At 40.3% G+C, this 23,820-nt stretch overlaps 2 protein-coding genes across 3 annotated transcripts in view; one reads left to right on the forward strand and one right to left on the reverse strand.

Annotated features, from left to right (window-relative positions):
- Positions 1-10,926, reverse strand: part of LOC129179399 (nuclear receptor subfamily 6 group A member 1-A) — a 146,259-nt gene extending 135,333 nt beyond the window's left edge. The window contains exon 1 of one of the 2 annotated variants that reach the window (XM_054772602.1): positions 10,619-10,926. In XM_054772602.1, coding sequence (XP_054628577.1) covers positions 10,619-10,685 — 67 coding nt within the window. In that variant the 5' untranslated portion in view covers positions 10,686-10,926. The remainder of the gene's footprint in view (positions 1-10,618) is intronic. The other variant, XM_054772601.1, reaches the window with a different exon arrangement.
- Positions 10,927-20,481: 9,555 nt separating this feature from the next.
- The window catches only part of olfml2a (olfactomedin-like 2A), a 40,453-nt gene continuing 37,114 nt past the window's right edge, over positions 20,482-23,820 (forward strand). The window contains exon 1 of the mRNA XM_054774599.1: positions 20,482-20,719. Within this exon, the coding sequence (XP_054630574.1) occupies positions 20,651-20,719 (69 nt within the window). The 5' untranslated portion in view covers positions 20,482-20,650. The remainder of the gene's footprint in view (positions 20,720-23,820) is intronic.

Here is a 23,820-nt window from a genome sequence, read left to right on the forward strand (position 1 = left end):
TTAAGTAACAGTTTTCTCTGCATCTGCAAGATCTGCATAGATGATGTTGGTATTATAGTAAAGATTTACTGTAGATGGGTCATTCCACCGAATCGGTCCCATTTGCATCCCGGGGAAATAAAATGTATGCACATGTATGTATGTATGTATGTAAATGTATGAATGCACAATAAAATATCACTGCATTTATTCATCTATGAATGGGGGGGGCGGGCAGTCAAATCTCACCACCGCCCTGTTAGCTAAATGATTTTTCTTTATTGTTAACATACATATTTTTGTTGAATCACTGTAACGTGCTTAGTGTCAACATGTGAGATCATGTATTTGCTAATTCTATGCTAAAAACGCTCTCCTGTTACTTCAAAGTCCACTTTGCTTAGGAACGTTTTTAAATAAAGTTGAATGAGATGGACCAATACACATTTTGAACATCCAGTCCCTGTAAAAATGTAAATAAAGCATTTAAGATTCACTTATGCACAATATCACAGCATGTGGAATGAACTTTTTATCAAAATAGACAAATGAGACATGTTTTTTTGGCATTTACAAAGTGATCCTCGCTTTTCATGGGAGTTACGTTGCTTAGCCTTTGCAATAAAAGTGACATAATTATTAGATTGGATTCAGCTCCAGAACCCTCCCATTCTCGTCAATGTTCATTGTTCACTTGCAGCACAATCCAGTTTTAATCCCAAAATACGCTTCACATACTTGTTAAAAGCATTAAGAGTGTAGCATAAATATATAAACATGTAAAAATCCCAAAATACGCTTCACATACTTGTTAAAAGCATTAAGAGTGTAGCATAAATATATAAACATGTAAAAATGTTGCTTGTTTTTTTTAACAGTGGTATATTATACAAGCTGTATATTGTACCTGTATTATCACCTATTGATACATTATTACTGACTTAGGGTAAATGAGATGTGTTTTCTGCAGGAAACGCAGCCTCTTTTTGGAAAAATAAATAATAGTTAAAAAAAAATAATTGGGACCAAAATTCTGCAAATTTTGGGACAACGAAGGCTGAATCACGAATGTGCAGGGATCCACTTCCTTTGCCACTTCACGCTTCAAATTTCACTGCTTTACTATCATTGTTTTTCAAAAATACAGGAATAAATAAACCATGCTTATTTGTGGTTGAATACGGCCTATTAGTAGTCAAGCAAAATGCGTATTTAAGAAAATTGTACATATTGGGTGCCTAAATTAAGCCTTTTCAAGCATAAAAGTGGCTAAGCAAAATACAAAGACGTTGTGATATGTAGTATTCTACACTGGTCACTAGGTGTCAGTAATGTTACTGTAATGTTGGGTGAGACACACAAGCACCAGACTTGATCGCCGGGACAACAGGCTATTATTGCAAGTTTGAATGATCTCACAACAGGCACAACAATCCCTAGCACGGGCTACTGTTGAAGCTAAAACTCAACTCTTGACGTCACTTCCTGTCTGCTTCCAACTCAGCTCCCCAAGCACAGGAACACATTTACAGCAACACACGAGTATGACGCTTTTTTATGTCTTAAATGTCTTATTTTATGTCTACTATATTGGGAAATAGGACTGTAAAGGTAACTATAGGGGTGCTATTTCATGTCTCCAGGGCTCTAATAATGTTAAAAAGCGTATTTAGAAGGTCGTAAACAGGTTTTCTTTGCTCTTTGAAAATATTCTATTTATAAATAAGGAATCCTACATCAGGTCTCATACTGATTTAACGCAGATAAACAAGGTGTTACTGTCCTGGCATATATTTAATGCCACATGGTCTTTCAACATTACAGTACACAACACTTAGCTCATAACTGTATGTGTGTTTGTGTGACACAGTAATTAGAGGTGAAATGGCTTTGCAGATTCTTGTAAAGAGTCAATGTGTATTGCTCTGTGTGTCTTTCCTATTAGCTGTGAAATGACTGGGGTGACTCCACTGTGTCTGCCAACCAGTTAGCATCATGGGAGGACATGGTGGCCTTCAACTAGCAAGAAGCGACACCTTTTCAGCAGAGACAGTGAAGCAAAAAGAAAGTCTGCATAAAAGCACATTGACTGCCACAGCGGACTTGTGCATTATAACGCATGTGTTCATCAACAGAGTGATATCCTCTGTACAAGGACGTGTGCATTATCTTTAAAATCAGCACTCACTTACACGAGTTCATGGAGCAAAATGAATGGTTTTTTTTGATTGACCGTGCGTGTTATAAGGCGCACATGTGTCTACAGCTGCACGAAATTAAACCAACACCTGTAGGTCAATAACTTCATGTTCTGCCAAAGCTAGAGTCTTCACTCTGGTCAGAGTTTTCCAAAAGCTCAGGTCAAAAATGTATGTTTGTGTGCGATTGAGAGGTCAAAACGCAAAGAAAGATATCTATATTGGTGTGGACATGACTGTTCCATTATAACCTTGTGACAACTGCATCCTCCCGTGCAGCAACCTTTACAGGAATTCCTAATGCACATACCAAGTTCAGTGTTTTACAGGTGCCTGTGAACTCATCCTGCCCCCCGCCCCCAAATTCAAACCCAAACTGAGGATGTTTATGGCCTCTGGCTAACTTACATGTTGAATATCACAGATGCCTGACAAAGGCACAGCCGGCACCTCACCAGCATTAAATACCAAATGTTCCTGGTAACTTGTGATATGCTAAATATGGTTCCTTCCCATGCAGCTCACTAGCAGGGATTCCAGCGCTATGCCAGCCTCAGGTAGTGCCACGATGCAGCTACAAAACACCTCAAGCAGCTTCACTGCCATGCAGCATGTAGCTCATGGATCAAGTGGAGGCTGTAAATACTTTCCTGGGTTACATGGAGGTCAGCAGAGACCAGGCCATTAATGCTTCAAGAGCAACATCCCACTGACTCCGGTCACTGTTCCCATAGTGCTTGCTGCCACCTCCCCCGCGAGACCATCACAGCTCACACAACAACAAAAACCACAAGCATGGAGCTGCAAGGATGATTAACATCACTCACAAAGAGTTATGAATATTGGGTGAAATTTCAGGATGAATCTAAAATGCACTATGACCTTAGCAGGTGAATTTCCTTTCAGTCTCTCTGAATCTGTTTTGCAACCACTAATTCCCTCTGAGAACACCCTGTGACAAGCAATGACGAGGTGGTGCTGATCCAAATTAGAAAAGTAATGAATTAGAAAGGTAATTCTATATACATACACACACACACACACACACACACACACACACACACATAAATGCATACATACGTACATACATACACACATACATACATACATACATATACAGCTCCTTGCTGGAGAAAAGCAAGTTGTGTAAAAAGTACTTAACCACTGACGAGCTGCTGGACTTGTGCATCTTCACTGATCATTTTCAACCTTTTTCCTCTGTCAGTCATTCTACTGTAGTTTTACTTGAATCACATACACATCAACTCTCGTCAACAACTTATAGACAACAACTTATGCATTTAGACTTGTTTTATTCATATAAAACTATACCTACTATAAAACTATAAAAACGTGTTTTGTGTTAAGATTTTTAAGCGTCAACCTCTGATGACATCATAGATTGGAGACGTAATTTCTTGTTACTGTTGCCATTTTGTGCGCTAGCCAATAGGATATTAACAAGAAAGAATGTTTATATATATACAGTATATATTAAGAATACGGATGGACTCAGGCGGTGTATTAATAATAGCACGACAAGACGTGTGCCAAATTGTACACTAACTGGAGAATGCAAGAAAACAGAGGCAAAATTGTGGCGTAAATTTTCAGCGTTAATCAAAAAAACATGTTAAGTGAGGTTCCACTGTATATTAAAAGCATGCTGTTTCCTGGTTGAATACGACCTATTGTTAGTTTTAAAAAATGCATATTTAAACAAATTTGTACATATTTTTTACCTAAATGAAGCATTTTCAAGCATAAAAATGGTAAAATACAAATATAAGGCATTCAGAAGATGCATTCAAAGACGTTGTGATGATATGTAGTATTCCACACTGGTCACTAGATGTCAGTAATGTTACTGTAATGTTGGGTGAGACACACAAGCACCAGACTTGATTGCCGGAACAACAGGCTTTTATTGCAGGATTGAATGATCTCACAACAGGCACAATACGCTTTATTTCAGGCAGTTAAAACGCAACTCTGAACTAGAGCCCAACCGATTTATCAGCGGGCCTGATTAATCAATATCGGTGAATATATAACCAATTTTACTTTTTTTGCCACATGGCGATTCTGTCGCGCTCTTCCTGTGTGTCTGTGTGCTGCTCCCTGCCTGAGAACCTAGCCCCTCCCCCTCACACACAAGCACAACGAGGCGCAGCTCTACCTGTCTCACTCACTCGACTGCAGCAGAGAATACGAGAGTAACGGCGGAATAAACTGCGTTTTTTTTACACCATGGTAAGCTATGACTTTGTAAAACAATAAAACCAATACACTTTAGTTCCACGCTGTCGGGGCCCATCAGGGACAACATTTTTGTTTTTTTCACACAAGTTTTAGAGCGCATATAACCGTGTTTTAAGGTCATGTACGTTGCATCTCTAAGATAAACAACGATAGATGCAACTGTTACTCTACATGACAAACATATAGAATAATTGTAAACAAATAAAGTTGGCTACTTCGCGGATTTCACTTATTGCGGGCTATTTTGGGAACCTATGCCCCGCGATAAATGAGGGAACACTGTATATAATTGTAGTACTGTAGTCCACGTCCGAAGAAAATTAATATTATTGAATTTTTCTCACCTGCAGAAAAAGTGGAGCTTCTAATACAGTAGTGTCAAATGTGGAATATAACCTAGAACAAAAAGTGGTTTAATAGGCACCTCCCCCGTATTGCTGTTGTTGTGGTCACACCGACATCTGACCCCATTATGGCAAAACACACTAATGTGTTGCCAGGAAACAGACACATAAGATGAAGGGCATTCTACCTCCACACCTCTCGAACAGAAGAAAATCTCTTACTATACAGCACTAACACTGCATTTTATTAACATTTCAATGTCACTTTCCTTTCTCATGGAAGCAGCGGTTCCCATAGGACTGCATTGTGGTAATGTAAATCTAATTAATCCATTCCAGAAAGCCAAAAATGTTTCACAATAGTACAACATAATAGTAAAACAATTGACTTGTCTTCGTCCATTTATGCAGTTCACGGGGAGGGTTGGAAGAAGAAGTGTTATGAATGACATTTATAGTTCATGGCACCACCTGTGACAAACAGCTCACCCTCATTTCCGGAAGTGACGTTATCGGGGCGACGCCTCTCAGCTAAAGCTGAGTTAACGCTTCTCAAGGTATATCTTCAACTTGGTTCAGTATATTTTTCAGCAAAATAGTAGTAGTGCCAAAATGTTGTGTTGCTGCTGGATGTTCACAGAATCAGAGTGATACAGTAAGTTTGTTTTCTTTTCCAAAAGAGGAAGGTTTAAGACAACAATCGACGAAGCAAGTGCAGAGAACGAGAGACAGATGGCCGCCCACCTCGAGTTCTGTTGTTTGCAGTGATCATTTCACTGACAACTACTTCGAAGGAACACCTTTACAAGAAGCCTCAGGCTTGAAAGTACGTTATAAACCAGGGGTGTCAAACTCGTGCCGTGGAGGGCCGAGACAATGCAGGTTTTCTTTCCAGCCGGTCACTAAAGCAGGTGATTTTAATGATCAACACCTCCTTCAATTTGAGAGAAGCAGCTCATTAATTAAATCACCTGCTGAAGAAACTGGTTGGAGAGAAAACATGCAGTGTCTTGGCCCTCCATGGAACGAGTTTGACACCTGTGTTATAAACAAATTTTGAAAAAGGACGCTTTCCGATAGTACACAGGAAAAAAAGAACGACCACTACGTCAAAGTTGGCACAAGAGAGTAGGTCATGTCTTGTTTACATAATGACTTCTAAACACTATTCCATGAGAGCGACAAGGCTGCAAAGCACTGTACATGATATATAAACATCTTGACAGCGCTATGTTTACTGTGGAGAGCGGGGGCGGCATCCACATATCCTCAAAGTGCGGCCACATATTATACAACACGCGCCTCGTGGCAGACAAGAACGTGAGGTGCATTCATGAACATTGGGTCGTCACGTTATTTTAAGACACCACAGCCCACTGAAAACAGCTCTGGGCTCAGGGGACCCACCAGTTGAGAATCACTGGTCTGTTGAAATATTTTAATGAATATTTTTGGTCTAACAAAGCAGCCTGTGAGTCAATACTGTCATATTTTTGCATGCACAATTTAGCATTTGTCCGAAAAGAGTGGTTACAAGATGCAATCTAAAAATCTCTTTACATTTTTTTATGTATGGAGTATATGTTGTTGCTAATTTAAAAAAAGGATGGATCACATCTGTTCTAGCCTCTACCCCCCAACCCTTGTACTGTACTCCTCCTGACTCATCAATTCAAGCACCTCTGTAGGGAGGGAGGATGGTCGCTTCCTGTCCCTGCCCCACCCACTGCCAGCCGTCCACTCCATCCTGCCCCAAGGGACACGACAGATCCTGCAGCCAACTTCTTCGGAGCCAAGGAAAGAGCTGACAAAGCGCTTTCTTTCAGCCTGTCTGCCCCACAATGCCCGTCTGCAAACACCCCAGGGGCCAAACACACCACAAGCCTTCTACCTGGTACTTTTCCTCAGTGAAATTCCTGCAAATATATCAATACAAATCTCATTCATAAATGCGGTTCTGTGGAAAGGCTGCATTGGGAGTTGGATTTTGGGAGGGGGGTTGGTGGGGGTCTGCTTTGTTTGCAAAACAATGTGAGTGACAGGTTAACCAGCTGGACTTTAACATCTGCAGCAATAAGGGAAAAATTATCAGGATCCAATGAAGTATTCAACATACCTAAGAACTCAGATAATCAATTATCTCTGACAAAGTATTGATCAAACTTTTATTTGATTTTTTATTTTTTTTACAAAGAAGAAGAAATCCATATTTTAATATGTACAGTAGCTGTGTAAGCATAGCCGAGGAACGGTCATTTAACAAACTGTAGAACAACAAAGTGTGGACACAAAGGAGTTTAGAGCTGCAACAATTTATCGACGAATCGATGATCCATCAATATTTTCATTTTGGATTAATCGTTTTTTGCATTTAAACTGTAAATATCCTCTGATTTCAGCCTCTCAGTTTTCATTTCTTTCGTCATCCATGAAAGCAGACCCATTATCTTTGTGTTTTAGGCAAAACAAGATATTCACACATACAATGGAAAACAGTGATGGACATTTTTGCCTCTTTTCTGAGATGTTGCGGACCAAACCACTAACCGTTTGTGTTTGGTTCATATTGGCTTGGCCAGTCTAGGGCTTAATCGATTACTCGATGAAACAACCCCAAATGATTCAGATTAATCATAGAAGAAGAAAAGAATGGTTAGTTGCCGTCCTAGCCTGAAATCATCGATCATTATCACAACTTAATTTTTTGTCTCACTTCACAATCATGTTGTTATCATTATAATACTTATGGCTTGTCTTCAAAACCTAGTTGTGTGTCGAAGTTGTGCAAACAGAAACACGTAGTGCGTACAGCTTTAGACAGTGACGCTATCACAGGTAGCTCGTATGCTAGCAGTAGCTCACCAGCTGATGTTGAGTAGTTCACCAAAGAATACTTGCTTCATCTCTTAGCATTTTATAAGTGTTCTATTGAAACATGACACCTCTATTTAATGACAATTGAGCATACTGAGTGGAGGTGTGCTTTGTAAATAAAATGCCATTTAAAATGCTGGCAGCGCTCTCAGCAACTTTGCCATTAAATTAACAGTTTTGCAATGTTCTGGGTTCATGTTCTGTTAGTTGGTGAAATAATTTAAATAAATAGGTTAATAAATAAGTCATACAGAAATTGCTATTTGCCATTTAAAAACAGCGGCGGCAGCTCACCCTCCGATGCAGCCCACCACCGCAGCTTCAAAAAATCCTACGGGAAACCCTGACCCATATAATTAAATACACTTGTCTCAAATACAAATATAAATACATTTGTTGCTTTATTGGTAACAAACTGTGCAATACAGCAAGTGCATTTAGTGTCTACCAAACTAGATCAGTGCAAAGTATTCAGAATTCAATTTGCAGAATTTGTGTTCAGCGCTCATCTCAAGTCAGGATGTGTGGCAGAGGGGCGCCCTCTACAGGCAGGATACAGTATGGGGGGGGTAGGTGGGGTCACGTCACCGGCACCGTAAAAAAAAAAGTTAATTACAAGAGTAAGTGCTCAAAAATAAAACATATTTCGTTATTATGACATTATATCGCAGACCAAGAGTCTCAAACATGTTATTTGACTACTAAAATGTGAAATAAAAAGGAGGGAATTGTGAGATTTTCGGCATTTGTGCACATAACTCCACAAAAAATGGTCAGAACACTTGGTGTGAATAACAATATAGGGGGAACTATGGCACTTGGCAGAGGTCTGCGCTCTGTGCATGCTTTTATTTGTATGTGTGTATGGGGGAGGGGCAGTCAGTGCGTTGTGCGCTCACTGGCAGCGCGTCACACGTATCTGTAGCCTCGACGCAGCCTGCACGCACCGGAAGTTCCTCCTACACTAAAAGTGCTAGGTCGTGTCTGTGTGCTCCCAAATCCGCACCGAGGCTGTACTCGCCACGTACGGATCCCAACATTTTGCAAGTAGACATCACACACACTTGCAAGTACGGCGGGTTGGGACCGCCTCTTTACATTCCTATTAATCAACATAGTCGTCATAGCACAAAATAAGTCATAAATAAGACTCATGCTCGTGTGTTGCTGTAAATGTGTTCCGGTGTTACGGGAGCTGAGTGAGGGTTGGACAGAAAGTGATTTGGGGGTTTAAAGTGGCGTTAGGGTCACAACAGCAGCCCGTGTTAGGGATTATTGTACCTGTTGTGAGATCATTCAAACCTGCAATAAAAGCCTGTTGTTACAGCCATTAAGTCTGGTGCTTGTGTGTCTCACCCAACATTACAGTAACATTACTGACACCTAGTGACCAGTGTAGAATACTACATATCATCACAAGGGCTTTGAATGCGTCTTCTGAATGCCTTATATTTGTCTTTTACTTCATGTATACATTTTTATGTTTGAAAATGCTTCATTTAAAGACAACATAAAATTTGTTTAAATATGCATATTTTTGACTAATAATAGGCCAAAGTCAACCACAAAACAGCGTGATTTATTGATTCATATATTTTTGAAAAACCATGATGGAGTGAATCCGCAAAATTTGACGTGTGAAGTGGTGAGGGATTACCGTATATTTAAACAGTGTTTCCCACAGGACCGCAATCTATTTGTGGAGGTGAGCCGCTGGAAGACGTCATGGTCTAATTTGCATAACTGGCCATGATGCATATTCATGTCAATTTGTATTATTTTCATGCTGTGGGAGACAAAAAGTGAGCAAAAAAACATGAAAAGCAGAACAAATATGTTAAGAAAAATAAATGAACTTTCTTCTGTCGCTTTGTTTTTTTAAGTCACAATAAATGTTATATTAATAAATTATTTGTATTATTTATTTTATTTATTTATTATTATTTTATTATTGTTAAGTACAATATAAAAATAAATAATATAATAACGATTACAATAAAATGTTGCTTTTTTTAAGGCACAAGCAAGACGGAGCCGCCTGTGAGTGCTTTTAGATGGGGGAGCATAACATCACAGGCTGCTCAATGAGAAGAGCATAGTCTCCAAAAGCGGTGAATAAGATTTGCCGCTAGACGCTAGTCTGAATACTCGCTAAACTAGCAACACTGATCCCGTCTTCTTGTTCAGACAGACCAGGAGTGTGTGAGGTGTGTTAAGAAGCAGTTAAAATGCCAAATTACCTATTTTTGTGTTTATGTGTGAGCCACATCTATTAAATAAATAAATAATACTAATATGTAAATAAATGAAAGTATGGGAAACTTGGTTTGAACACTTTGAAGATAGAAACGCACTATACTGTATGTCACCATTTATTTCTTTTAAATGTGCGCGGCTAACAAAAAAACGTGCCCCGGGCTGCACTTTGGCCACCCCTGATTTAGATCCTGACCATCTTGTTTGGCAGCATGCTGGACTGGATTTGAGCACTAATGGCTCCAGTGTTTCTTCCAAGTTCAAAAGTTCACCTTTTACGACCTCCCAGATCCTGACTGACCACCAAATAAAAACATTCCGACCTCTGTTCAGCAACACACGCACATACCGTACGTGCGCCTCGGTCGGGCATACCCGTCACCATTCGCATTTGAAAATAAAAGACATGAATAATGATAACAGTGATGAATAATAATACCATCACCATTGTCACCTGCTTTTTTGATGAAAGTTCAAATACGAGAAATTCACTATTGAACTACTATTTTAAGGGGACAGAATGTCAAAAAGGGTAGTTTCTCGGGGAAAGCGGCAGGGTTGACAGATATGCAACAGATATCAACTATAACACTTAAGTGCATAACAAGACACAGGCTGAGTGTCACATTTTACGATGACGAGCACACGCTCGCTGTAATGCAGATGCGTTCAATGACAGCTATTCTAATGGAGATGTTAGCTTACCGTTAACCGACTTGGCGTTGTTTCTGTCCGGGTAGTCGAACCCATTCGCCCGCTTCTCTACCTCCATCCTCCCGCGCTCCTCTTTATTTTCCTGTTCTTCGATGCCACCTATAGTTGCCAGAAGATGATGAAGGAGAAGGCGGTAAATGCGGCTGCTCGCACTGTTTAGTGTCCGTCCAGAGTCTCCTGGCTACTCAGTGTTCGGCGTCCCATGCTTCACTGCTGCCAGCCAGTCTGGAAGCTCACCATTACACCCCCAGGCGTGCTGCGTTCAAGGCCCATGGGATCGTCGGACTCATCTCATTGCTTCCTGTTGAATGTACACTCTGGCTCACGTTTTTGACCAAGAACCAATTATGACATCTGGTAATCACCAGCTGTCCCCAAGCACCGGGTAAATAATAAATAACGACATGGAATTTTATGTAAATGCACATCAATTTTAGATTTTAGATTTCCATGATAATGAGACAACTCACTCGTGGGTTTGTTTTTGGTTTGGGATAAATTGGTTCTTTCATCTTTTCGGATAAAAATTAAAAGTTAACGAACCAACACTTTCCACAATGACAAAAAACATGATATTGTTGTAGTGATGGTGGGTCAGTATTCATTTTGGGATTTTAAATTGTGCTTTTTTCTTGGTTTGATACATTAGTAAATAACAACAACATTTGATTACTATATTGGATTACTATAATATACTGCTCAAAAAAATTAGAGGAACACTTCAAAAACACATCAGATCTAAACTGGGGGGAAAATGATCTTGAATATCTTTCCTGATAATAAGTGGGTGACGTATTAGTAACAAAATGATGCCACATAATTTGATAGAAATGAAAATGATCACCCTATAGAGGGGGGAAATCAAAGACACCCCAAATATGAAAGTGAAAAAATGATGCAGCACACTGGTCCATTTTGCTAAAATGTCATTGTAGCAACTCAAAATGATTCTCAGTAGTTTGTGTGGCCCCCACGTGCTTGTACGCATGCCTGACAACGTCGGGGCATGCTCCTAATGAGACTACAGATGGTGTCCTGGGGGATCTCCTCCCAGATCTGGACCAGGGCATCAATGAGCTCCTGGACAGTCTGAGGAGCAACCTGGAGGCGCCGGATGGACCTAAACATAATGTCCCAGAGGTGTTCTATTGGGTTTAGGTCAGGTGAACGTGGGGGCCAGTCAATGGTATCAATTCCTTCATCCTCCAGGAACTACCTGCATACGCTAGCCACATGAGGTCGGGCATTGTGGTGGACCAGGAGGAACCCAGGTCCCACTGCACCAGCGTAGGTTCTGACAATGGGTCCAAGGATTTCATCCCGATACCTAATAGCAGTCAGGGTGCCGTTATCTAACCTGTAGAGGTCTGTGCGTCCTTCCAGGGATATGCCTCCCCAGACCATCACTGACCCACCACCAAACCGGTCATGCTGAATGATGTTGCAGGCAGCATAACGTTCTCCACGGCATCTCCAGACCCTTTCACGTCTGTCGCATGTGCTCAGGTTGAACTTGCTCTCATCAGGGAAGAGCACAGGGCACCAGTGGTGTAGTTGCCAATTCTGGTGGTCTATGGCAAATGCCAATCGAGCTCTACGGTGCTGGGCAGGGAGCACAGGGCCCACTACAGGACGTCGGGCCCTCAGGCCACCCTCATGGAGCCTGTTTCTGATTGTTTGGTCAGAAACATTCACACCAGTGGCCTGCTGGAGGTCATTTTGTAGGGCTCTGGCAGTGCTCATCCTGTTCCTCCTTGCACAAAGGAGCAGATATCGATCCTACTGAGGGTTGAAGGACCTTCTACGGCCCTGTCCAGCTCTCCTGGAGTAACTACCTGTCTCCTGGAATCTCCATGTGTCCAGGTACCGCAGCGATGCCCTGGTCCAGATCTGGGAGGAGATCCCCCAGGACACCATCCGTAGTCTCATTAGGAGCATGCCCCGACGTTGTCAGGCATGCGTACAAGCACGTGGGGGCCACACAAACTACTGAGAATCATTTTGAGTTGCTACAATGACATTTTAGCCAAATGGACCAGTGTGCTGCATCATTTTTTCACTTTCATTTTTGGGGTGTCTTTGATTTCCCCCTCTATAGGGTGATCATTTTCATTTCTATCAAATTATGTGGCATCATTTTGTTCCTAATACATCACCCACTTATTATCAGGAAAGATATTCAAGATCACTTTTCCCCCAGTTTAGATCTGATGTGTTTTCGAAGTGTTCCTCTAATTTTTTTGAGCAGTATATATTAGAGGCCTACTATAATATATTATATAATTTAAGTTCATTTTAGTATGAATTTTAGTTGTGGGTCCCTGCAAATTTGAGCGTGTCAACGACATCAAGAGGCTTAACAGCCACCTGTCTGAATTTTGTTTTCTTGAACTTTTTCCCCTTTATGAAGGGCTATCTTAGGAAGTTTGTAATAACTTTTTTTGTTTGAAAAATAACTTTTATGCAGCGCCATGTCAATAACTTAGAATATTTTGCAAAAGGTATTTGATTTCACGACTCAGTTAAGACCTAGGTTCCCAAAGTGGGGTACACGTACCCCCAGGGGTACACCAATTGTAATAAAGGGTACATGATTAAAAATAAAGAACATTTAGTGCCTAACTCTCACAATTACGAGTGCGCCTGAACGCCTCATGGCACAAGGAGCAAAAAGGAGACACAGCATGAAGTTGCTGATTGCTCTGTGTGCATTATATGAACAAATAGTACGGTTGATGACTATTATGTGCAGTCAGAGTGTTTCATCATGAAGAGTTCACTTATATTGGTGTTCCAATCCCTTCATGGCGCAACAGTGAAAACCTGACACTGAGTGGGATCCCTCCGAAAATGAGGCTTTATCATTGGTTGTATGTATTTGTGTACTTTGGATACTGCTTTGTCATGATTGTTAAACTTTCCCCTTCAATTTTCCCCTTCAATTACAGTAAAATTAACGAACCAAGCAATTATGTTCAATAATTCAAGTTAATTAAGCTTTTAAAAAATGTGCAGGAGTAGGGGGTACATGGCTTCAGATCAAATGTGTGAAAGGAAAACGTTTGGGGAACACTGAATTAAGACAAATCGACAAATCAAAGGTTCATGACGTTTTTGCAGTTCATTTTGTTGAATAGCACTCTTTGACTATTTTGAAAATGTATGAGATTGAATGGAACGTCGTGAATCAGAAAGACAGACTCTGACTGAAACGTACAAACTAACCAACTCAATTTTTCTCATAAGAAATCATGGAAACCCAAGTAATCCGTTACAGAAAGCCAGTTTCAGAAGTATAATTTTACAATTAATTAATTTTACATGTATAAAAGAATTCAACATGCATATAAATGATGAATGAAAGGGATAAATGAACATTGAAAGTTATTTTGACCTTCAGACATGATTGTTCCCAAAGACACAATGTGGCATTGGAGCACTGAATTCAGTATTTCTCACTCTGCTTTTCTTTTGATCAAGGCTGCAAAATAAGCCAAAATGGAGCCAAAGAAATTTGCAAGTGCCAGCATTTTGATAAAGAAGGTGAGAAACACTTTTTTAGCTTTCAAAAATATTCTACTTCATTAAGATGCTGGTTTTAGTAACCTGCTGCAGGTTTTTAACTCCACTGATGATGTCACAAAACCAGATTTGGCTGTGGGCCGCCTGTTGGATAGCCCTGTGCCGAGTACAGGGGTCACCAACGCGGTGCTCGCAGGCACCAGGTCGTCCCCTACGACCACATGAGGCACCCTCAAGCCTGCTTTTCATTCATATTTTCACTTAATAATGTTGGAACATGAGACAGAAATGCCTTCTGAAATAGCAAATGTGAGTTGGGGATACCAGCATTTTGTTCATGTTCTTGTAAAAACAAGCATATATTGTTAGGTTCTGTTGTGTTGCCTCTGTTTTGTTTTACCTTGGTGACCTTTTCCCCTTTTGTTTTCCCTTTAGATCCTGTGACATCCCGAGAGGGCGGTGCCACGAGGCGCACCTGTAGATACTGTGCCATAAGGGGTATTTAGCTACGTGGCTACAGGAGGAGGACGTGGGATCTTACCGCTTTGTCCGTATGCTACCTGTGACACACCAGAGTTCTGTCTGCGTCTACTCAGTTGACCACAATAGATGTTTACGTTTTACTTTGTACACTCAAGTGAGATGATTTTGGGTTTTTTTTTAAACAAGTTTGTTCTACTTATTTATCTGTGTTGAGAGTACTATTGGATTTGACAGTGTAGGTATTGTCAGGGTTCACTTCCTGTCTCTGCCACCTGTTCTTCCCTGCCGTTTCAGGAGCCCCTTCTCTGGCTGGAGGCGGGACTACTGGGCGCACCTGCCTCTGATGAGCTCTTACGTCCTTTTAAGCGGATGGACTGCAGACGCAGGATTATTCCACGTGGTTTGTGCCTCATACACGGACAGTAGTTCTCGCCTTTTGGACTTTATTCCTTTTGTTGCAGTTTTGTCGGACCTCTTTTCCCTTTCCTGAGGTCCAACTTGTCCCGGCGTCTCCCAGAAGGTGTGCCCCAGTGCTCACGGCCCTCCAGGCTGGAACTCCTTCGGCTCTCCTCCACGTGTGACTTTCATGGTGCTTTTTCCGCTCAGCCGTCTGACTCACGCACCATCGCCTTTTGTTCTGTTTGTACCAAATTAAAAGACTCACTTACCCGTTCATCTGCCTCCTGCCTCTGCATCTGGGGTCCAACGCTGTTACTGGTTTTTCTACGGTGCCTTTTTGTTTTTTGGTTCCCTATTTTGCACCGTCTACCTCAGTTGATCTTCACAATTTTTCTGCATTGGAAACACCTTGTTTTTTTGTGTCCGTTAAAAGACTTCCATTCTTGCACCCACTCTGTGTGGAGTGGCTCTACGTCTGGGATCCTTACCTGTAAAAACCATAACAGCGATGTTGGAAAACGTCATTTATATGCCACCCGAGTGCTCAAGCTGGTGCCGACTACAGCCGGACATGTATGATGTCACGGACAACCCAGCAATCACCTTCAAGTTTGCATTTAGGTACCAAACTATAGAACTGTTTGATTTGACGTGAATTAGTACTCAATAGTACAGATGGAATTCTGTACCCGTCCCTATTTCTTACTGTATTTTTTTTAAATTAAATCATAGAAAACAAACTTTTGCCGTTAGTCTTCTAGCCTTAAAATTGATATGGGTAGCCTGATGTGATGTATGCGTCATGTTAGCAAAAATATAATAAGCCACTCAATATATGTCACTGTTTCCATTATTTGGAATTAATGTATGTTATACAGTGTAAAAGCTTTCTGTCACAAATACAGTAATTTCCTCGCCACTTAGCGTTTCAAATTTTGAGGCTTCACTCTATCACGGTTTTTCAAGTATCTTTATCTAAAATACAAATATAAGGCATATAAAAGACGTATTCAATGACATTAATGAAATGTAGTACTCTACACTGGTCACTAGGTGTCGTCAGTAATGTGACTTTAGTGTTGGGTGAGACACACAAGCACCAAACTTGACGTGAAAACAAAAGGCTTTTATTGCAGGGTTGAATGATCTCACAACACGCATAATAATTGCTCATAAATAACAACAAAAATAAAAACACACACTACTTTCGCGTCTGTTACCCCAGCAGCGCTAAAAGTCAACTCTGAAACCCCGACATCACTTCCTGTCAGTCCCTCTTTCAGGTCCTGTCGGGAAAACATTTAGTAACACACATGAGCATTACTTTTAAATTTCTTATTTACTCTTATTTTGTCTTCTATATTGGGTAATAGGAGTGTAAAGGTGACTGTAGGCGTGTCATTTCATGTGTAGAGGGCCCTAATAATGTTAAAAACAGTATTTAGAAGGCTGTAAACTGGTTTTCAAAACTACAAAAATATTCCATTCATAAACAAGGACTCCCATGCTGTGTTTGTGGTTAGGATGTCAGTCTGTCAGTCAAGAGATAAAGGGTTCGAATCTCCGTGGGGGCATCTTTTTGAATGTTATGAATGTTTGTGCGTCAGTTTCCTCTGTGTATTCCGAATTCCTCCCACCCAGTGGCGGAGCTACGTGGTGACCAGGGGTACTCTCCGGCCACCCCACCGGCCATATAACATTTCAGGTATCAACTTATTTCCACCCTTATGAGAGTAATGATCTCACCTTGGCCGCCCCAGTGAAAAATTTCTGGCTCCCTGCCAGGAATGAAAGTACTCTTTTATTGACAAGACACAAAAATACTTAACTGCGCTATTTATTTATTTATTTTTTATCCTGCTTTCATCATTGCCGCCCTGTGCGCTCGTGTGTAATGCACATGCCAGAAACCGCCACTGGCTGGATGGCTTTTGTCAAATTGAACAGGGTGTTGTTCTCTTTCTGACCAGCAGATGTCAGTGTTTCCTTCTCCTCCAGCTCATGAAACCGATCAAGCTTGAAGTCAGGCTGATTAACACAAAAATAAATACTAATCAAATGTAGTGCAACAAAAAAAGTAAAACTGATGAAAAGGACATGATAAATATAAATATGGGATGATAAAATAAATAAATCCACAGCACCCCAGGAGTGCACGGCTCCCGGTGGCAGGAATCACTCATGCCACAGATCATCTGGCAGGAATTGCTCACTCCGTCAGGCCTGCCCATTTTTGGTTCCTTGCCCCACCTGGAACAAGCACCTTTTTCCACTGTCTGCAAGCATGTGGTGAAGTCCTCGATATCAAGGAGAGTGGTCACAATCCCACTTCTGACACCAATGTGGCAATCTCGCATCAGAGAGATGATGAGAGGCGCTTCTGCTGCCTTCAAGCCAGTTGCTCTTTGTTTGGAAGGCAATAGTCAGGACAGAACTAGGAATGAAAGAAGAGTAACTACAAAGAATGCTAACCATGGCCACGGTGTCAGACAAAGATAAGAGATAAGCGCTATACAACAACCTTACCACCAACAGATAAGCAGGTACACATGGGGCAACTACAAGTACTACATGGAATTACATAACTTCCGCATGTCCAGCTTGTCTAGACTGAAGATGAAGTAGAATTACTTCTGTGTGTCACTTTGGAGTATAAGACAAAAAAATATCAGGAGAATGTCGACTGGGAGTCATTCCAGTCCCAATATTCAGGAACAGTAATCCCTCGTTTATTGCAGTTAATTGGTTCCAGACCAGATGGTGATAAGTACATTTTTGCTCAGTAGGATTCCTTATTTATAAATGGAATATTTTCATATTTAGAGCACAGACAACCTGTTCAGTACCTTCTAATTATGTTTTTTAACATTATTAGAACCCTCTAGACAAGGACTCAGCACCCCTATAGTGATCTTTACACTCATATTAATTTAATGTTCAATAACTTATATTCGGACCAACTTTGAATGTATGTCGAGTAGAGGTTTATCTTGACATGTTTCGACTGCCATCTGCAGTCTTAATATGCTTAGTCATTTTGCAGTGATCCGATTGTCTGTTTTGAGGTTTCTTGTTCTGCTGTTTGTTGTGAGTCTTCCAGGTGTCTATTGTTCACATTCTTCTGTTCTTTTCACTCCGTGTTAAATGTCCTTCCTGTTTCCAGCAAATTTGCATGGAATTTGGTAGATTATGTTGCATTTTTTTCTCCTGTTCTATTCTGTCCTTTGGGTGTACAAGTGTCTGTCTCGTTTTTATGTGAGGTTTTACTGTTGTGTTTATGTTTCATGATGCGTTGTACTGGTTCTGTTATTCCCCTAATGCAGAGCTGGCCAAGCTTTTTCCAGGGAGGGCCACATGCTGATAAATGAAAGGATACAAGATAGGATACATTTTGCTATTTTATAAATCAACATGTATGCTAATAAGTTTTATATATTTCAAGAAAAAACTGCATCTCAGCATTGTGATATAGGTGAAAGAGCATATTACTGGGAATTTTGCTCTTTGCTTTTTTTTTTTTTTTAATCCAAATATTTCAACTTTCATCTTGAATAATTTTCATAAATTTCTTTTTGTAATATTATGACCTTTTTTTTTTACCACAACATTTGAAAATTGTGACTTTTTTCCCGTTAGAATACCCCTATTTTCTCTTAATATTTTGACTTTCTTTTCATAAAACTACAGCTATTTTTATGTGATTTATTTATTTTATTTTATTTTATTTTATTTTATTTTATTTTATTTTATTTTATTTTTATTTTTATTTTATTTTCTGCTGTTGTTTTTCCCCACTATTTCAACTTTCTGCTTTCTTTTTTTCCGTAATTTTCACTTTATTCCCATAATATTTTGACTTTACTCTTGTAACATTATAACTCTTCTGCCAACCTATTTTTCCAAATATTACAAATTCATTTGTTGTTTTGTTTGTTTTACATAATATTATGACTTCCTATTTTCCTTGTTTTTTACTTGTCCTTATTTTGTGATGGTCCAGGTTGGATATTGGCATGATGTGTCTCTCCTCCTCCTCTTCAGTTGGTCCATTAGCAGACTGTTCTGACAGTTTGTGTGCTGTGGGGTGTTCAGAAGTCCAAAGTAAATATTAGTCTGTGTGTGTCGGCGGGGGGCGCGGTACTAGGCAGTAGATCTGATAAATGCCACATCACAGTGGGCAGCTGACCCTTCTGAAGAAGACTGCAGATGATTTACAAACATTAAAAGGTTTGTCTAAATATGAGAAAGTTAACATATATTTAATAAGATTTAATAAAATGAACGTATTGGAGTTCACTCCTATTACCCACACTCCAACAGATATAATAAGAGAAAATAAGAAATTTAAAACATAAATAAGACTTGTGCTTGTGTGTGTTGCTGTAAATGTGTTCTGGTGCTAGGGGAACTGAGGCGTGGGTGGACAGGAAGTGACATCAGGGGCTCAAAGTTGAGTTTGCCGTGGGTTACAGCAGCAACAGTAGCCCGTGTTCAAGATTTAGGCAAAAAATGTGTACAATTTGCTTCAACATGCATATTTTTTTCCAATAATCGCCCATAATCAACCATGAAACAGCATGATTTATCATTTGTTATACCGTCATCCCTTGCAATATTGCTGGGTTTTTCAGAAATGAATTCATGAATAGCTTGCTAGGTAGCGGCCATGTCGAATCCCTGCAGCATAGTTGCACAATGTGGTGTAAACAATGAATAATAGGAGTGTAAATGTGACTATAGGGATGTTATTTCATGTCTACAGTGCTCTGTTAAAAAAGTTATTCAGAAAGTCATAAATAGGGTTTCCAACTACAAAAATATTCCATTTATTAACAGCGGAGATTCATTTATCGCGGCCTGGAAACAATTAAACGAGGGACGACTGTGTTTATGAAAAACTGTGATGGAATGAAGCCACGGAATTCAAAGTCCAAAGTGGCAAATTATGATGGTATCATGTTGGCTTTTCAGCAGCAGTACACAGCCGCTCACGTTTGTGTCACGTGACGTAATCGTGTCCAGAAAGTAGTGTTTTGCTCGTCCACACCGCAACAAGGCGGCGTTCCATCTGAAAACTGTAATATACAAATATAAATAGGATTTTTTTTTGTCTCTGAAGCTCTGCCTGCCCTGCACACGAGTCACGTGTCTTTTTGAGACCCATTTGAAGAAGCGATGCGATAAATGATCAGATGATGGCGCCAGCGATCTTTACATTTTTGGAATGATGTGCTCCAGTTAAGATGTTTCAGGGCAGCACCGACCCCATCGTATTGCATTATATTGTATTATTGTTGTTGTTGTTGTTGATATCGATGCCTACTAGAAGTGCTCATATAGTGTGTATTGACCAGACAGCGGACACAAATCTGGTGTGTGTCCCTCCCAAGAGGAGGACAACGAATGGTGAATGGTGATGTCCACAAACAGGCGTGGCCCCCCCACCGGCGTGGTGCTGAGGAGCGCTCGGCTCACACACCAAACCTCCATCCACTGCCTGTGTGATCCCCCCTGTCTGAAATAGAGATGAATTAGGTGCGCTTCACTTTATGGACTGAATGCAAAAACCATCACTGCGGATTTAGTTTGAACTTTCACGGCGGGACCCAGAGAGGAAGTATGTGGAGATACACCAACTTGTTTGCGTGCCTGCTGGTTCTGTGTGAAGATGCGGCTTCACAGAGCAAGGTAAGAACCCCCCTAAAGCCTGTTTTTAAGTAATCCATGATTCCACAACAAATATCCAAGATATGTGCTGATGTGCATGTTTTATCTTATGAGAAAATCAATACAAGGAAGAATAGGTGAAACACTTCAACTGTATGGAGACTTGATGCCACTTGTGTGGGTGAAGGATGGCACTTGTAATGTCTGTCTTGCCTTGTTTGGACAGCTGTTGGACTCCGGTAACCTCATTCTCTCACACTCCACCCAAACCCTACACACTAAGCGAGAGAGACAGTTAGCACATGATTCATTGTCATGTAATGCAGATGAATGAAAGCAAAGCATCAATGAACACCGCACAGAAATAACTGAACGTGACAGCAATCACTCCTCTACAGTTTTTAAGCTCCCTTTCCACCAAATGTCCGGGAAATTTGAGTTGATAAATAAGATTTATTTCATAAAATGACATAACATCGGACCTAACTCCTGCCAAAAAGGCCCAAACGTATGAAAACCGAAGCAATTATTCCCATTAGAAGTCATGCAAATCCATAACAGTGGAACCTCGGTTAGTGTACGTCCCAGTTAGTGTGCTTTTTTGTTAATAAATGCATAGAAATGAGGAATGAAGGGGATAAATTAAGGTTACGCTGACCTTCATTGAAGATCTGATGACGTGTTCCCAAAGGCATAATGTGGCAGCGAGCTCAGCACCGACACCACTTTGGTGTTTTGCTATGAGTTATTTCTTGAATTCAGCAGTCTTTCTCACCTTCTTTATTAAAATGCTGGAATTTGCAACTTTCTTTGGCCCCATTTTGGCTTATTTTGCAGCCGCGATGAAAAGACAAGCAGAGACTTGAGGTGAAGAAATAACTCATGACAAAACAGGAAGGTGGTGTCTCTGCTGATCTCGCTGTCACATTGCGTCTTTGGAAACAATCACGTCTTCAATGAAGGTAAAAGTTAGCTTAATTGTTCATTTATCCCTTTCGTCCATCATTTCTATGCATTTACAATTGTTTTATGCAAACTAGAATTGTAAAACTCAAAAAATGTGTTTTGTGTTAACATTTTTGGTTTTCTGGAACAAATTGATTGGATTTACATGATTTCTTTGGGGAAAAATGGATATGCTTCGCATACATTTCGGTTCGAGTCGGCCCTTCTGCAACGGCTTAATGACGCTAACCAAGGTTCCACTGTACATTTAAACTGTGGGAGCATCATGGTCTACAATGATGATGGTGATGGAGGAACAGCTGCAGGACAGAAACAACAAACAGCACCTGCTGTCACACCACAGGCCACATTCTGCTCCTTTAAATGCTCAATATTGGAAATGTTAGCTGGCAATGGTTGGTAAGTGATAAAGCACATGTTTCATGAGCTAAGCAAATTGGAGTTTAGATTCCAAGCAATAGGCTATAATATGTGCTTGGTGGTGTTCCCAAATGTGACCAGGTGGAAAACCTCATGAGGTGTTTCATGCAAGGCAGTGGGCATTCTTTGCATTTTTTAATTGTGACCTACCAAGGGGATAAGTCCCTCTTGTACAATCCAGCAACTGTTTCTGTTTCAAAGGGCTGCACGTTTGTTTAGTTAGCACTGGTGCTACAGATGTTAATGTTTTTGTTTTGTTTTTATCACAGTGTAAAATGTCACTTTCCAGCTCTAAAAACACACAAGTAATGTGATTCATCTCTCAACACACTGGCTAATGATACAGTATTCATGCAGAAAATGTTGAAAACATCCCAAACTGGCCATTCACCATAAAGCAACAGCAGTCTGTCATTGAGCAGAAACATTTCTTGCTCTCCAAAGTACTCCTCCAACCATCAATACATGACATGGAACATCTTATTGTGGAGTTTGCATGTTCTCCCGTGCTTGCGTGTTAGCCTAATAGACACTGTAAATTACCCATTGGTGTGAATGTCAGTATGAATCATTGTCTGTTTGTACAGTGCAGGAAAGAGTTATTTGATCCCTGACTGATTTAGCAAGTTTACCTCCTTATGAAGACATAAACACTGCAGATTATTTGTAATAGGTTTACTTTAAGAAGGAGACAGAATATCAACAAGAAATCCAGAAAAATAACATGATATGCATGTTGTAAACTACAGTAATCCCTTTTTTATCACGGCAAATTATTTCCAGACTCTATCGTGATAAATGAATTTCCGTAAAGTAGGATTCCTTATTTATAAATTGAATATTTTCCTAGTTAAAGCATAGAAAACCTGTTTACAACCTTCTAAATATGCTTTTTAACATTATTAGAGCCCTCTAGAGAAAAATGAACAGCGTTACAGTCACCTTTACACTCCTATTACCCAATATAGTTGCCATAATAAGAGAAAATAATCCATTTAAAACATAAATTAGACTTGTGCTGGTGTGTGTTGCTGTAAATGTGTTCCGGTGCTACAGTAGGTGAGCTGAGTGGGGGGAAGACAGGAAGTGACATCGGTTGTTCAGTGTTGAGTTTTATGTTGGCATGGAGTACGGCCACAATGATGACTGTATATTCTCATTATATTCTCATTGGTTGAGTGAAATAAGTATCTGATTGACTTGATAATAAGAAAATGAAAGAAATACTGTACCCTTAATCTGGCGCTCCATGTTCCGTTATTTGATGGGGTTTAGATGATCTGGTGAGGGATTGGTCTAGGATTACAAGGGAGGAGCTGGTTAATGAAGTCAAGGGAGTTGGGAGCACAGTCACCAAAGTGTGTCAACTTTTAGTAACACACTTTGTTGGAATGGATTGAGATCCTGCAGTGTATATAAGGCATTCAAAAGACGCATTCAAAGATGTTGTGATCCACCATTGTTGTTGTACACTATATAGACTATGCGTTGGGCTAGAACCCTTAGTTCCTTCATTCTTCATTTTGCCGAAACATTTTGGATAATTCTATTCTTCCAAATTTGTAGGAACACTTTGAGAAATCAGGTTTTTTGTTCAAATCTGACTCCACCCTTGTGCACAAACCAAGGTCCATAAGGTTTCTCTGTTTGAATGAGTTTGAATTTGCATATCGCTACAAGATATAGATGCTGTATCAGACGGGGGTGGAAGGAACTCACACTATAAGGACTTGAGC

Source organism: Dunckerocampus dactyliophorus, chromosome 4 (genome assembly GCF_027744805.1).
Source record: "Dunckerocampus dactyliophorus isolate RoL2022-P2 chromosome 4, RoL_Ddac_1.1, whole genome shotgun sequence".
In the NCBI taxonomy this organism is placed as follows: Eukaryota; Metazoa; Chordata; class Actinopteri; order Syngnathiformes; family Syngnathidae; genus Dunckerocampus; species Dunckerocampus dactyliophorus.